Source organism: Dermacentor albipictus, chromosome 1 (genome assembly GCF_038994185.2).
Source record: "Dermacentor albipictus isolate Rhodes 1998 colony chromosome 1, USDA_Dalb.pri_finalv2, whole genome shotgun sequence".
NCBI classification, from domain to species: Eukaryota; Metazoa; Arthropoda; class Arachnida; order Ixodida; family Ixodidae; genus Dermacentor; species Dermacentor albipictus.
Genome location: NC_091821.1, coordinates 154227921 through 154245346, shown reverse-complemented (window position 1 = coordinate 154245346; position 17426 = coordinate 154227921). Strand labels below are relative to the sequence as shown.

Genomic DNA, 17426 nt, shown 5'->3' with positions numbered 1-17426 from the left:
CCTGAATGCCATTCAACACATTTCAAACAAGACGGACCAAGTCATCAGGTTACTAAGGAGAATCAGCAACAGACACAGAGGCCTGGGTGAGGACAGTGCTCTCAGGCTAGTGCACGCCTTCGCTCTCTGTCACTTCACCTACGTGGCAGGTCTATTTAAATGGTCGCAGGCGGAGCTGAACAAGTTAAACACTATGATCAGAAAGTTAGTGAAGGCTACCCTAGGTATACCCATCAGCACCTCGAACGTGAAGCTCTTGAACGTGAAGACTAACGAAAACGCGAGCGGGCAGGCTTATACTCAAAGCGATAGGGACAGACCCAAATAGATCGATGAACCCGAAGGAATCCGAGGTAGAATTGAGCGCGAAACTTAGAGACACGATCAGAACCACCCCACTCCCGAGAAATATGCACCCGGAACACAATGTTAGCAGGAGAAAAGCGAGAGAGAAAGCTTTGTTGAAAGAAATTTAACAGCTAGGACAACAGGCGGCCCTTGTAGACACTGCCTGGGTCAAAGGCAAAGAGGCCTACACCGCCGTGGTGGTCGACAGCCGGAGCGAGGTACAGGACGCCGTCACCATCTTCACTAAGGATTCCACGGTGGCGGAGCAAGCCGCGATTGCTCTAGCCATCAGGAACCGTAAATGGTCTTTCATCTATAGCGATTCCAAAGCAGCAATTAAGAGCTTTGACAAAGGCTATGTAGCTGGGACTGCGGCTAAAATTATCGACAAGGTCGAAACTATAAAAACTGAAATCCGATGGTTTCCTGCACATATGGGACAAGTGGACGAGACTCGGCCCAACCTCAACGAGGTGACGAACGACCTGGCACGAGGACTTGCTTGCCGTGCCGGTCAGAACCGAACCGATGCCCACTACCATTCCGGGGAGCATAAAGATCTCTTACTAACTTACAACAACATCACTAAATATTACTACTTGGGGCGTAGGCAATTCCCTCTGCCACACGTAAAATTGAACAGGGCTCAGGCAGTCACGCTACGTTTACTGCAAACCGGGACGTACCCCACTCCGTATTTCATAAATAAAATTCACCCCGAAAGAGAAATTAGGAAAGAATGTAACATGTGCGATGGCATCATTGACATCAGACACATGCTGGCGGGCTGTCCCGCGACTCTCGCCGACCCCGAAGAAGAATGGCTTTACTGGCACAAGTTGATAATAAGCTCTTCTTATAAAGATCAGCTACGGGCTGTCCAGAAGGTCCACGATGACACCATAAGGCTCGGCCTGGCGGTGCCGACGTGGACGCGGCCCGCCTCGGTCTGAAAAGACCGGGCTTCAGGACACTAATAAAGTTTTGTGAATGAATGAATGAAAGTGAATCTGCCGGGTGAAGGCGCCCACATACCTCAAATGCTGAAAGAGAGAGATGGCGTAGAGAGGGCGAGAAGGGACCGCCCCTCGGGCACTGTTCATACGCCTGGCACACAGCGTAATGCCCAGACCCCTCGTACACTAGCGGACATGTGCAAACTTGCGTCTATGTGCTTTGTGCCTGCCGCACCTCGCAAGAAATGGCGGTTTGCATCCACAAAGACGCGTTTCCATGTGCGCGACAGCTCACTCAAGACACCTTGGAAAGACTCCACTTCACTGTTTCAAAATGCTTCAATACCTATAAGTGTAACTGTTATATTTTCAGAGCTGTTAGATCAGCACAAAAAGGAAAGATTAAGCACTTTCTTGCATGATATAAGTCTGCTTCACTAAGAGTTGAATGTACCGCGCCGTAGCTACGTAGCCAGGTGCGCCGACGTGAGGCAGCCCAAGCATGCGATAACAGAGAGCAGCTGTTCATTGAGATCACTCCATGTTTTGCCGCGTACGAGCCGTGCTGCATTGTTTGTGCATGCGTATGTGCACGGATGTGAGCTTGCGCTCGTCCGCAAGTGCACATGTGGCATGTGCAAACAGAGATCATGCTGCTTGGAAAGATTGTCGTATCGGGCCACTTGTCGGTATACTGTAGAAGTTGTACATGTAAACTGGTCTACGGGGTCTGTACAGTGATTAAGAAGGAGAAGGAGAAGCCGACACGTGACGTGATCGATGCACGCCTTCAGTGGTGCTCTCAAAAAAAGAAATTGAATACTTGGATTACACTTTGTAAAGAGCAGAGGGCGACATGATGAGAGTGCTATTTCTTTTTATTTTTTGTGTTTGGCTTTGTTAGCCTTCCCATTGGCTGTTTCAGCCTATATATGTGTTGCTCCTTCCAATGAAGTATAAGTTGTAATTTAGCACTGGGTCCTGTTGTTCTTCACTCTGTCCCCGTCTGTGTGCGCTGTTAACCCTTTAACACTTCCAGGGTCGATTTTTTTATTGCAGATTCCAATTCTTCTTAGGGACCTATTTCAAAAAACATTTACCGTAATTTTTCTAGAGTGAGCGTAAAGTGAGAAAAAAATATTTCACATTGGTATATATGTACGCTTCATTCATGAATAACAACAATAAAAAAGAAAATAAACTTATAAGAATTAAAAATTTGATGCATTGTTATACACATAGTTCAAGGCTTTGAAAATGGGCACACGAAAATATTTCGCAAGACTGAACTGTTCCTGCTCTTACACTAATATGTACGTCCATAGCGTAATCGAATTGTGTATGTGCGCACACTGAAGAAAACAGTGCGGTTGTGTGACCGTCAAAAAAGCAAAACGTGTGACAGACTTCTGCTAATCTTCATCTTATCACCAACCAGAGGCAATTAGTTTTTGCGAGTATAAAAAAAACATAAAGGAAAAGAAAACGCATGCACGGGGGCATCCTTCCTATGGCACCCCTGTGAGCACTAAACGAGCGAGAAACAAGCGCTCGTCCTTTGAGCGATAAGTAATAAGATAGCCATCAGTTTTGCAAGCGCAATAAGCCGAAACAGCCCGCGGAACAAAACCCAAACTGCTGCCCGCCCGCCCACGCGCCAATGTACGAGCAGTAGTATATAGACACACCGGAGCAAACTAGCTCTAAAACAAACCATGCAACAAAAATCGAGAAAGGGAGGTGCATGAAAAAAATGCCCTGTTTTCCCCTAGTGACAGCACATGACAGAAAAGAAAAAGCTAGGAAATTGGCGTGCTTTTTAAACGTACAGACAGCACCGTAAATATATGGCATCGACCATTTTGGACTTGTTTGCTGTGCCGCATATTTACATCACTGACCCTAAAAGGGTTAAGGTAATGTAGCAGATGACACTCGGCCAGCCATACTAAGCAGTTAAGAGTAACGGTACTTCACAGTGCAAGCCGCCTGTGGGATGTGCCTTGCAAGCCTGCATTGCTGAGAAAGCTGTCGCTGGGCGGTCCAAAACAATTTAACTTGCCATTCCTTGCATCATTCCGTGTTTGTTGAGACCGTCTAACTTAGCCATCTTTGAAAACATAAAATCAGATTTGCTTTTTATAACTCACCGATATTTAATAAGTGTTCCCATTTTACTGATTTTGTCGCTAGATTTAGTTACTTGTTTTTTACTGCTCACGACAAAATTTTCTAGATTAGTGGCAAGAACTTGGAGTGGCGCCCTCTCGCGAGTGATGTCACGACCAGGACGCCGCTTGCTTTGGCTCGCTCAGTTCTCGCAAGCGCTCGTTCCCTTCGTGTATGCTTGAGGTATGGGTGGCTCAAGCCATACTTATCGAAGGATATGTTGACTTCTTTCTGCTGCCATGCCTGAACCACAGTTCTTTCTTCAAAAGCATGTGAGTCGAGAAAATTTGAGGCTTGGATATTGCAAACTATGTAGTTAAAGGGGTCTACTGGTATTGCAATGCATCTTGGCTACTAGGCGCGAAAACACACACGACACAAGGAAGGAGACGGGACAGAGCGCCTCCCGTCTCCTTCCTTGTGTCGGGCGCTCTGTCCTGTCTCCTTCCTTGTGTCGTGCGTGTTTTCGTGCCTAGTAGCCAAGATGAATTGTGACCAACTCACCCAACAAGACGTCCTTTTAAAATTGCAATGCATATAAACGCCGTGTTGGTACATGAATTTTGCGTAAAAAGAATGTCTGCAAATTCAACACACGAAGTTGTGTATGATGCTTCACTACACACGTAATATTCCCTTAGTACTTAGCTATGAGAGGCATTGCATTTTACATGGAAGAAAAATCTTGGTATTTGGTGTCAGCATGTTATCCGTGTTAGACGTAATAGTTCAGCGGACACCCGCAAGGTGGAGAGAAGTAATTAATAAAGGGAAAATCAGACATCCACCTATTCGTAGCAATTTAGCATGGATAACTAATAAAAAAAAAATCAGACATCCACCCATTCATAGCAATTGCTACGAATGGGTGGATGTCTGATTTTCCTTTTATTAGTTATCCGTGCTAGAAAGGCACTACCCAGCGAAGCTGTCGTCATGATTGTTATTACTCTGGCGAGTTGTTCTAGTCAAATATCGCCGCTTTATTAATGCATAAAGGAATGAGATAGGCGCGCATTTTGAATTAAAAAGTTTGCTGCTATTTTCCCCGCTCTCTAAAACAGGCCCCCATAAAACGAATTACTCATGGCTGCTAACACGACGGCGCGCCATGTAGAGTATTTACATAGTTAATTCACAAATACCATAGTAGCAATCCCCTGAAAGAAAAGTTTCATGGTTAAGATTGAGAGCCAATCAATTGCAAGCGATGAAATGTTTCATGGTGGCCCCCAGTAGTCTTTATCGACAATATGGCAAACCCCTCACACGACGGTAGCAACCGACTGTTTGTTATGGCAAGGCACGCATTGTTTGCGAAACCCACCAGTTCACTACAACTTTGAATTGAGATACCACGAAGCAGTCTTTTACAGCGCCAATTGCAATGCATGAGGTATACTCAAGGTAGTACAGTGCAGCTTAGAGTGCATAGAAAAAAATTCAAGCACCTTCTGCTTTCCAATGTCTCTATACATCGTTTTTTAATTATACAGATGGCGAACTATTCGCTTCGTCAGTACATAAAGGAGAACTTCAGAAACCTTCATAAGGAAGACACCACAAGCCTTACATATTTCACTTGATATTTTATCGTCCACCGGGGAATTACAATATCTTCAATATGTCCCATACTACTAATGAAAGACGCTTCGGTTTCTTTCTGGCTGCAGCTGTATGGTCCAAAAGGCATATTTCACTATAAAATTTAGGCTGAGCAGCCTGTGTCAGTTTCACAAACACATTCATCATGTATATTCCTCAAGTAACAAACACCAGCAAACTGCTCAAGTGAGTTGAACGTGTAGCACGGAAAAGGGAATATATATTGGTACATTCCTTTTCGTATTTTGCAAACAGCTCTAAGCCTCAATTAGCTTTATTTCAAATTACTGCCACTGAAAATAAACACGTGAAGCACGTTAAAGAAGCAAGTGGGGCTGGTAGAATCTAAACTGCGGTGTTAGTTAAGTCCTCGGGTTACTGCCGAGCGTTTCTGTGAAGAAGTGCAAAAATTCGATATTATACCATGAACTACTCGTCGTAAGCAAACCTGTTTTAGCGGATTAAAATCAAGGTAACTGTTGTAGAAGTCATATAGAGCCAGCATTTGTGACATACATACTTGTTGCGCCGTGGCAGGTATGAAGTATCATAATTGGATTCTTATATGCTATGTTTTTGCGGTTGTCAATCTGCACATTAAAAAACCGCAATGGGCTGGTCTGCGCTCCTTCGGCTGGCACTGTAGCGTTGCCGTTGCGAACTGTACTGTCATCTAAGAAATAAGCTCTCTGAGTAAATTTCGCGAACGAAGACGTAGCAAAAATATATTTGACAACTGCCATAAGTATACAAGCAGAGGAAACGAGAGCGAACAAACAAAAACACTGCAGAAGGCACCCAGACACCGCCCGAACTGCAGCAGACAACAGGCGCGAGTCCATGCCCTGACGTCATGCGAGCAGCGCTGGCAGCGACCCTGTAGTTTGTTCTCGGGGCTAATAGCAATCTGCGACTTTTTTTAGTGACTTCCAGGAACAATTGGCGCTATTTTAACAACTTAGAAGTTAGAAAGGTTGCTTCCAAAATGGCCTTCTAGAACTCGGTTTATTATTCAAATTCTCTGTGTGATGCACAGGCTCCGTGAGCATGATGAACCAACGATTGCCCTCACATTGTGGTTGTGCTTCCAAGCACAGTGGTCATCATAGCCTTCACATTGCACTCACAAAATGAATGTTTCTTTATTATTTACAAACCCTATTTGAATGTGTTTAAGCGTCATGGGTCTATCAGTGTCACTAAATTCATTCAGTTGGTGGACATGCACAAGCGTACCAGAGAGTCAAGTTACCAAAACCAAATGGAATAAATTTTGTGTTCTGATTTCGTACACAGCAAGTGAATAAGACATACCAAATGCACAAAAAAGGTGTCAATATTTGAACAGCTGAGCTCATTCATGCGCGTCTGAACAAATTGCTTCAATTTCTTACGGCTTTAGGACCAATCTGTACTTCAAAGCGGCTTTCAGGTACATCAAGGCTGAAAATGTGGTACCTGATCTGTATAAAGCTCAGGTAAATGTCATCACTGTGTTAACAACATGGGGCCAAGCAGGTTCCACAGAATCTAGTTTTGCTACCACAAACGTCGAGAAGTACAAAATGTTTAGGGATAATACGTAGACTGAGTGCATTTTCATATTAGAACTATGTTGCATGTGTTCTTTTGAATCGTGCTGTATTTTTAACCTAATCTGAAGGCAATGAAAAGTTAAGCCGTCATAATTCGTTATGTAAATATTATAGGTAGGCAAACATTGCCTTTTTTCGAATACAAATCGAATATGAATAGTATGTATCGAATATTGAACAGACAAACGCAGACGCACATATCTACAGCAGGAATATTTTTTTCAGTATAGTTAGGAACACGCTTGTACTGCATAGTTAACTATCATAGACAATTAGGATCGTTTTAAACACAAGGTCACTACAACCATCATGAAAAGAACTGCACACATAGCTGCTTGACATATTTAGAGCCTGGTAGTAAACAAGCTTTCCAAGAATGACAGGCTGCTGTATGACCAGCTTTCCAAAAAGCTGACTAAAACGTTGCTGAAAAAATGTCAGACATTATGGAAAAGGAAAAGAAAAAGCTAATGAAGTGTGAAGTATACCTTAGACACAATAAAGGGTCTGTTACAAAGAAAACATCACTGGTTGAAATGTAAAAGGTAAAACTGCTATATGACTGGACTGCAAGAAAGACTAAACAGCAGACCAGAAGCAAAAATAACCGGTTGTCATGTGATGCATTCACATACACATAAATAAATACCAGAGAATGCATGGACATGTCCATGCATTCTCTGGTATCTATTTATGTGTACAAGATCTAACCCAAGCAGTGTTAACCAGTGCCACACTTCCACCGCAAAACTGAAAACAGAGCTTGCATTGCCTATTTTGTTTCTGCAGTGCTTCAAAAACTTGTTGCTGTTTTACTTCTGGCAATTATTATTTGCGATACTTTGTTCAGCAGTGGAGAACAGTAAACTAGTTTTAACAGTCGGTTATTGCAATATATTTGGTTAGCTTCGATATTCGAAAATACTGAACAGTTCATTTTCGAATATGAATAAAATATTACACACCAACTATTCGCATTTGAAACTTCAAATATTCACCCACGCCATAGTAAATATATTGGTAAAGTAAAGGCCCTCTGCACCCTACTGGTAATTTCACTGTTTTTCTTCAGCTGCACAGACATTAGATGAACATAGAACGCCTAGGTAAATAATTTACTTCACGTTAGCTTATATTAGTGTTCCAAAACACTTGCGTTCTTAAAATCCATTTCACCATTCTAGCGAGAATTTTAGTGACTTTTTTGTCTCACTTCAGCGATATGCTTCAGAAAGTATTGGCAACACTAGACTGTAATGGTTCAGAATGTGCAATTGAAAACCAGATCTGTCAATGACAGATAATTTCCACTGATGCATATTCAGGCTTTTCTATTGCAATGGTAATTGGGTAATCTACAAGGGAGGCAGATCTTTACAGTATGTGCCACATGGGCCCGGCTCAAGAGTATGCTCTCCCAGTCATGAACATGAACTTCTGTATAACCTCCAATGAATACATTACAATAAATCAACATGTCATTAACACATTAAATAAAAGAAGGTGTCATTGTTTACTGGTCTGCGGCTGCTAAAGCGGCATCTACCTAACCCCACTACCACCCACAATGCACGCCCGCTCACTTCGCTCCCCTTGGCAGGAGGCCTCTATGTCAGGCTTTGTGGTAAAGCATACAAAAAAACGAGCATGTACTGAAGAAATCGAAGGGCCAAATTATATACAGGTTTAGAGTAGTGCAGCTTCTGTTGTTGGCGTGACGTCAGTGCTGACAGGGTAGCGGCAGCAGAGCGATTCCAGGCAGCACATACTGCAAAAATCACTTTCCAATCTGCACACCTTCCAACCCCCCCCCCCCTCTCTCTCTCTCTCTCTCTCTCTCTCTCTCTCTATATATATATATATATATATATATATATATATATATATATATATATATATATATTATCCTTTGACTAAATTATAAGGGGAGGCCGAGCTGCAAAGTGAGCCCCCCACGAACGAAATTTCTGGCTACGCCACTGCTCAGAATATATATATTTTGTTGATTATGCTTATTCGAAGTGTACTTTAAACATTTAGATGGAAAATAAAAATTTTTGTGTGGTATTTATATGTCTTGTTCTTAAAGGGTTAATAAGCTGTTTAGTATTTGCCTATTTGCATTTTATTTAGTGTGCATCTCCAGAAATAATGTAAATGGCAGTATTTTTGTAATTTTAACCGAGACATAGAGGTACAACTATGAGAGAAAATTGCTTGACTCATCTAAAGTATTGTCTGCATTGGAGCACTTTTCATACTGTCTGATCTATATATATTATATATTATATATATATATATATATATATATATATATATATCATTCAACAAGCTTGTTTACATTTTCGTACATACGCAACGACCAGGGGAAAATCTCAATGACGCTGTCCTTTGTTATAATGTATTGAGCAGGAGCAGCTGTCACCGGTTGTGTATTGCGAGTAATTGCTCGGAAATTATAGTCGCAACAGAGCGCACATATAAAAAGCAGGAATTCTGCAAAATATACGAGGGCAAGTCAAATGAAAGTGAGCCAATGCTAATATATGACAAACGGGGTACTTTATTTAAAAGTAGTCACCATGAGTATTTAGACACTTGTCCTACTAACGAGTCGCGTGATTCCCGTCTCATAAAACTCCTTGAGTTGCTGCCTCAAAAATCTGTAACTGACCACACGTCATCTTCCGACACGAATTGAGCAGTTTTTTCAAATTTTACCAAATGTGGAAGACGCAAGGCAACAGGTCCGGGCTGCATGAGGGATGTTGCAGCGTTTCCCACTTGAACTTTGCCAGTTTTGTATTAACCACATCAGCGACGTGGGAACGGGCAATGTCGTGAAGCAAGATGTTCCCAATGCTCAATTTTCCCCGTCCTTTGTTCTTGATTGCGACACGTAGCCGATACGACCTTTCACAATATCTGAAACGATTTAGAGTTTCTCCAGGTTTAGAAAATTCGATCAATAATGGCCCCTAACGATCTAAAAAGAAGTCAACATGACGGCCTTTGTTTTCCTTGGGAATGGTGACTTCAAATGTTTCCACTGTAAGCTTTGCCGTAGTGTTTCAGGCTAGTAGTAGCGGCACCACGAGTCATCCCCGGTCACAATTGCAGACAAAAAGTCGTCACCCTCATCTGGGGTTCTTTGACGTGCACCTAAATCTAAGTACACCGGTTTTTTCGCATTTCGCCTCCATCGAAATGCAGCCGCCGTGACCGGGATTCGATCCCGCGAACTCGTGCTCAGCAGCCCAACACCATAGCCACTGAGCAACCACGGCATTTTTTATTGTGTTGGGGGTGATTGCACGGTGGCTTTGGCCCGGCCATGGATCTTCTTTGTAACTTTCATGTCCTTCTTTGGACAGTTGGCTACAACGCTTCGCAGTGGCCAATGAAACGCAATGTTCAACGTATACGGCAGCCATACGGCGAATAATTTCCTTTTGGGAAACATCTTCATTTGTGAAAAACCTAATCACATCAAGCTGTTCAACTTTTGGAGTGTCCATTATGCCACGCAACCATGTTCAACCCAGTGTATGAGAGCATTAAAGAACATTTAACCTCACCTCTGCATGTCACTTGTAAATGAGATGTGTATGTGCTACGCGCATGCCTCGAAAATAATGAACCGAACCATTATTGCGCGGGGTGAAGATACAGCTTGATACAGGGCAAAAAATTGTCACTGGAAACAAAGTTCACTGCGCATATACACAAAACCTCGCAACATGATATTTAAATATACGTATAAGTCTCCAATAAATCTACGTACCTAAGAAAAAGTCACTATATATAATGCGTCAAACAAGGCAAATAAACAGGTTGCGCAACCACAGAATCACAGATCACCCCCCCCCCCCCCTCCCTCCACTTCCAAAATGTATTGCGTGCGACGGAAGGCGGCGCGCTTCCTCCCCGCTTTTCTCCCTTGCGCACACAAGACTCATCGTCCGCTCACCCCCTCCCCCTTCCCCCCACGCTTTCATTCGCACACAGAGCATGCGGCGCGTGATCCCGATGTTATCGACCTTGGCCTTTATTCATACGGAACATGCGGGCAACAGCAGGAATGCGCCTGGAGTCTTCGTATAGCTGCTATCGCAATAATATAATAGTATCCGGCAACTGAAGCGTCCCGTGGCCCATTACTTTCCGCAAAAGAAGTAACAAAATCGAACTTTCACCATGCGACAATTCGCTGCGCCGCAACAATGTCTTCCTTTTTTTTCTTTTGTGGGGCGGGGGGCGGCGAAATAGAATTACGCAAAGGAACGCATGTTGGCTACAATCGAATGCCTACTTTGGGCACCTAGTGTGGCTACCGAAGGAATATCGAAGAAAACGTGTGATGCTTGGTCCACAGAAAACCATACGCATAAATCTCGGTATCCTACGCCGGCGAGACAAAATTTTCCGGAGAGGTTGCACTCAAGCGAACTCGTTGCAATCCGTCGAGTCCCCGCAGTGGTGGCGGCGAGCGACTATGCATTGTTTCTCTTTCTCGTCTGCTAGCCAGGAAGCATCCAAAACTCTGCCAGGCGAAAATGCAGTCGGCCAGGGAAAAGGAACGCGCATCTAAGTGCGTAGCGCGGTTGTCGATGCAGCATGAGAAAAACGCATGCGCTCTGTCTGGATTGGCAGCCCGCGGGTTACGAGAACAAAATAAGAGAAAGGGGCTCAATGTATCCTCGCGAATAAAAGTCTAGGCAGAAAAATAAATAAGAACTTAGTTACAATGGTGGATTTAGTGTTTTGACATGGATGCTTTGGCGCAGGTGGTTAAAAAATGCTCATATTCTTTTCTGTAACCTGACGGCACAAATGAACCACCACAACGCTTTCTCTCATCGGACCTCGCTGCGTGCTTTGCAAACTTGTCTGATAGTATGTTGATTTGGCTTGTCTCGTTGTATGGCCCGATGTACAACTTTTGAAAAGTTGACGCACCTTTGGCGTCAAATGTTTACAACAGCATTAAACCCACAAAGTTCCGTAATTGAAAATCTAAAGCACGACTTCGGAAATGTCAATGCACCTTTCGCATCAGAATGTTATGAGAACTTTATACCCACAAAGTTTCTTAATTGAAATCCAAGCGCTCCGTAGATTCCGTGGCTTCCGCAAGATGCCGAGACGAGCCCGCTCGCCATCAAAACGCCCTTGAAATTTTGTGCTCGGTGGGGCTCCTTGCGTTACGATATGCGACTCCCGATGCATGGGCGTTGCTGCGAAATCCAGCCCGATTTCGCAATGTTCGCGCTTAAATGTCTTTTCGAGCGTGAATTAAGGACATTCTAGACAAAATTGAGCATGATTTCCGGCGCCGGGAGTTGTTTTGGTCAGCGGCGCATGACAGCACGAAAAAATTTCGGGGGGGGGCTGAAGCCCCATAAGCCCCCCCCCTGGCTACGCCCCTGATTCTGAGGAAACCTTTTCAATTACATAAGGGTAGAAGAGCAACACCAGCCAGAAAACTGGAAGTGGGCTTCACCCCAGGCCACTTATGCATTTACACAGAGCTCTTGTCAGATGCTAACCATATGTGTTATATTGCATTTGCTTTACATTACGTGTGTGATACCCCTGCAGCTGGAAACCTTGCACTGGTCTGTCTCCTCTAACAGTGCTTTCAAAATAAAGCAACTCACAAGCCAAACTTCTTCCTTGTGTGGTATTCCTGCTCTAAACCAACAAATGACACTTCCTGCCTGTGATTCAGTTTTGGTTGAAGACATTTAGCAAGTAACTCTGTATTCAATACCGAAACACAGCAAGAAAAAGTCACAGTCTCGCCCGAGAGGCAAAGCATTTATTGTGATAGCAGTATGGTTAGTAGTTTTATCAGCTGTAAAACTGCTGTAAACATTCACTTAACTGAATTACCAAGCACAAGCGCGGTGTAACATATGCATAGGCAAATATGAACACATCTCACTCAGTGACCGCAGACACTAGCTGATTAAATGCTGATACGATGAAGAGTGGCAGCAGAGGTGCACGAACTCCTCTTCATGCTGCCTCTCGCTTCAATGCGAACTAGGCCCATGAGAACACAGGACACACAAAACCATCAGCTATCTCGGGTTGATTAGCCTTTGAACCCACCACAAATTACCTCTAAGATAGAATGCACATGGCCGTGCTCAGCCGGGCCATGCGTAGCCAGGGCCAGGGTAGAAACGGAGGAGCGCGCTGCCCTGGCCCTCTTCCTACTAGAGAAACATGCACGCAAAAGAAAAAAATAGAAAAGAAAAAATGGGAGAAAGAACTACTAGCACACCAGCAAAAATTAACAATGACCCTACCAGGCTTTCCAATGTGGTGCCAGTTCCTGCCAGGCACCAAGACAGTTGTTCGGCCATAGACACGTCCTCTTCCTCGTCGTTTTCTGGAAAAGTTTACATCACATTCTCAGTCAAACTATTTAAAATATTTAATACCTCAAGCCTTCTCAACATACATAATTAAACAAAGTAGCTTCAATTTGACCAAGAGCAGCATAATATTGACTTCTAATTTTAATATTTTTTTTTTACATTGCACCTTTCAGTACACATCTTTTCAATGGTTGCTGCCGTACATGTACAATTGCACAAATATGGATGCCGACATACACATATAGTACTAATTGTGCAACTGAAGTTTTGCACCATACCTAAATCTAATATTCCAGTACCACAAGCAGGAACATGGACACAAGAAGACACACATACACAAAATATGCCAGCATAGCAGCTCTCATTGGGTTAAATCAGATGCTGCTTTGGAGGTGCTGCCATCTCCTGGCAGTCACAAAAGCTATTTATCTGATTACCAATTCTTATCTCAATCAGCATCCATGCTGCTCTGTTTACTATAATACAGTAGACTTTCGTTAATTTGACTCCTGTCCATTAAATTTTTCAGTAAATTCAATCTCGATTAAAGGCAAAAGGTCCCAGCTGGTGCCTATACATTTCTATGGGCCCAAACCTTCGTTATTTCGATTTAAAGATTGGCCTTCGCCAACTAATTTGAACTTCACTGGTCAGCTTCGCCGCAATACAGCCATGTTATGCGGTGAAGCATACCAAGAAGGGTCCACTGTCACAGGACACTGTACACGTTACACGTAAATATACAGCCGTGCCGTCTCCAGTCACAGTACGAGCACCTAGACGCCTAATAGCCCTACTGACAGCCATTCAGAGCTGTTTCTGATAGTGCTGTGGCGATTTAAGGTTTCGTTTCACCTGCCATGCATGTCTCGTATACGAGGCCTAGTAAGCGAGGTCTAGTAACGAGGCCTAGTAAGCGTTTCTTAATTATACACGCATGCATACACAGTGCATCGAGAAGCGGAGAAAAACCATCTGTGTTTTGGGAAAGCTAGCAAAATGGAAGAAGGTAAGATGAAAAAAACTCCAAAAGTCGAGGGGACACTTGGAGCCAAGAAAAGAGTGGAGATCTATCTAAAGCTCCGAAGGCCTGCCAGCAAACTTATTAGGCGTCTCGGTGCTCGTACGGTGACCAGAGGCATCAAAATGTGCATGCATCTCTCTGGTTTCAGCGGAATATAAAAACCTTCTCCTATACAGTATTGCGGAACACCCCTAGAACATCAAAACAAAAATGGCAGCATCCAGCGGGAAAGTTGGTTGAAGCACGAGCAGTGACCTCCTTTCTGTCTTAAAAGGGACCCAATGCCATGGAGATTCATGCCAAACTTGTGAGGTGTACTATGACAATGCACCAGCTTATGACGCTCTTGTGAAATGGCACAGGTGATTTAAATGCAGTCGCACAAGCATGGACACAGAACGAAGTGGCCGGTTGTCAGCTCAATGGTGAATCACAAATTGATGCCAAAGTGGAGGCTCTAGTGCTTGCTGACCAGTGGATAACTCTTGAACAACCAGCTCAGCAGGTTCACATGAGTATGGGCTCAGATTAAACTCTCAACCAAGTCTCATCAATCAATGGCAATAATACTAACTTTACGAATGTCCCTCATACAGAAACCACAGCCACTTTTATTTGAACCTGCATCTCTGTAAAGCGGACACAAAGATGCAATTCAGTGGTGCTAGTTTTTTTAGCCCTGCTAAAGGTCTATGACAACAAAAGTCATGGAGAGAGCTTGCAAAGACAGCAAACTTGGAAAAAAAACTCACGCTTGCTCAGACTGGACAACTCTGGAGCCAAAGATTCTTCGCATCTCATTCTCAGGGTTGAGGTTACGCTGATCTACTGAAAGTAGGCTCTTCTCTGCCCGTGTAGGCCCACAGACAGTGGTAGTAACAGCGGCAACGTGAGGCAGATTCTCAGGCTCCCCAAGCATTCGGTTTACCTCCCGCACGCTGGCTGCTACTTCGTCCTCCTGCTGAAACATCAAACAACCATCTGTTCAGCACAAGAGACAAGCTGGAGCAAAGTAACATGATAAATATTACCAAATAATGCGTATGCATAATGCTGTGTGAACCCTTTATGTATGCATGCTTACAGCACTGCAACTTGTAATTAGAAAATTGTACCATCTAGTGATGTTCAGTTTTGAATTTTGTTCAGTTTTGTGATGCCATTGTCTCATATTAAGAGACACTCATAACCAGTTTCAGAGCTAAAATGCCAGTTATACTTGCTATTCATTAGATTCATAGGGGTTTGTAAAGATCCCACAGCAATAGTAAGCCTATGAGAGACTCTGTAGTAGAGTGCTCCGTATTCATGATGAACAATATTCATACTGGCAAGAGCAACACTTGCTTGGCGACACAGTGAAATGTCTCAAGATTGGCACCATTTGTGTCTGCTTTCGCATCCCACAAGTTTAAGCCTTCACAATTAAATGGCATAAAAGACAGAACAACATGAGAGACATCTCATTTACTTCACTTAAGCAGGCAAAAATTTCTACCATTTGGACCGACTGGCCACACACAAATCTGCATTTTCCGCCATGTGTGTGCTTGCCTCTCGCTACTTTTCACTTGCATTATTCTGGGGCTCTCTTTGGCCTTCTTTGATGACGAACTTGAAACAAGTGCCTTGAAATGTACAGTGGGAGTGTAAGCTGTGATATCAAAGTCCTTGCCAAAAAGAAAGAAAGGAGAAGAAAAGAAAGCAGCAACGGCATGCCTCTCTGCTCGCACTGCCACCATCACGTAAAATATGTGTCACCATACTTCAACTTCCTACTCCTGCGTCACCGATTGGTTCAGCAGCTTTGCAACTACAGTCATGGAGTTGAAAAATTGAGCAGTGAACAACTGACCCAAAACAAGTCGCTTTTCCTCCAAAGCAACCATTTGAGCTCAACTTGGTAGCATGACCTCTGTGAGTGAACTGTATGAATAGACCAATGCTATGTCACTAAGCCATGTCAATGAATGCTTACTCAATAGTTCTTCCTGTTGTAAAATCCTATTTTACACAATTCAATTCCCACACCCATATAATCTTTTAAAAGTCACTTGCATGCACTACACTGCATGACAGAGTTCATCATTATAGCAGCCCAATTACTCAATGCAAAACTGGGACACAAGGCATGCTCTACATTTTTGCAAAAACACATTCTCATCGCATCATCAGAGCACTCATGTCTGATGGTTTAGTGTGGCCAACCTAGTTAGTAAAATGAGGTAACAACGAAAAGCAGAACATCAAGCGATGCAAGGAGAAGCCTATGGATGCTGTGAGCAAGAAGAGAAAAATAAAATTTAAAAGTTAATAGAATAGAATGCTAATGAATCAGAGAAAGTTCCCAAGCAGTGGACAGTGAAGGATGAAAGAGAGAAGGTGCAGTGTGGTGCCAATATAAGTTTCTAACAGGAGCCTCAAGACTGGTCTTGAGGACCAGTGGCTGCGCTTCAGTAGTGTTACCCGACGCGTCACATCAAAGTACTCCAGTAACAAGGAGGGCGCAGCTCTGCCTGAGCAGCATCAGTTTTCAAATGTGTGCTGAAGAAAAGAACACATCAGTGCTGCTCAAGCAACAATCACCAGTACATCCGCTCGGAAATTTTCTTGAGCAGTCAAGTATCAAAAATAATAATGATTGAGTAGTTAACATAATAACTATTGAGTAGTAGAGCATTCCCTTAAAAAAATGCAAATAGGACATTGCTGGTATATGTATACAGGGTGATCATTTTTTAAGGGGAGGCATAGGTCTTAAAAAACCGAAAATCGCGAAAAAAAAAATTTATTTTTTGGGAACTACTTGTTTTGGCATCTGTAATGCCTCATCTACACTGTATCAAAACGATTTGCCCCAAAACGCACCCTAAGCGTCCGAAAAACATGATTTTGTCAGCGCAGACGGCGAGAAACGACCACAACATCGCGCAGAAACACCGGAGTTCACAGAGCTATTTCTCGTCTTTCGCACTGCTGAGCGCCGCCATCTCATATCGTTCAAAAGATCGAAGTTCCGCTTTCAGTTCCCCACATCCTCGCCAACGATGACCACATAGAAAAAGTGCTGCAAACGTAAAACAATCAAGGGATGGTCTGATGAAGCGCGCGGTACACGCGGCCCTCCTATTGGCTAAGTGCATAAGCGCGCTGAGAAGCGCCTTCTGATTAGCTGTTGCTACGGCAACTAGGCCTAGCAGACGAGCTCGTCTGCTAGGCCTGGCAGTGGGTTGCTTCGAAAATTGCTGATACGCTGCTTCTTTGTTCATCGTAATGCAAACGTTAAGTGCCAAATCAACCTGCTCAAAAAAAAAAAAAAGTTTGAAGCCAAACAAGCGTC

General features: G+C 43.5%; 1 protein-coding gene across 2 annotated transcripts in view; it reads right to left on the bottom strand.

Annotated features, from left to right (window-relative positions):
* Nulp1 (Nuclear localized protein 1) overlaps positions 1-17426 on the bottom strand; it is a 119415-nt gene that overhangs the window by 81679 nt on the left and 20310 nt on the right. The window contains exons 3-4 of one of the 2 annotated variants that reach the window (XM_070527718.1): positions 14839-15044; positions 12991-13073 (exon numbers count right to left, since the gene is read on the bottom strand). In XM_070527718.1, the coding sequence (XP_070383819.1) occupies positions 12991-13073; positions 14839-15044 (289 nt within the window). Of the gene's footprint in view, positions 1-12990; positions 13074-14838; positions 15048-17426 lie in introns of both variants that reach the window. The other variant, XM_070527714.1, reaches the window with a different exon arrangement.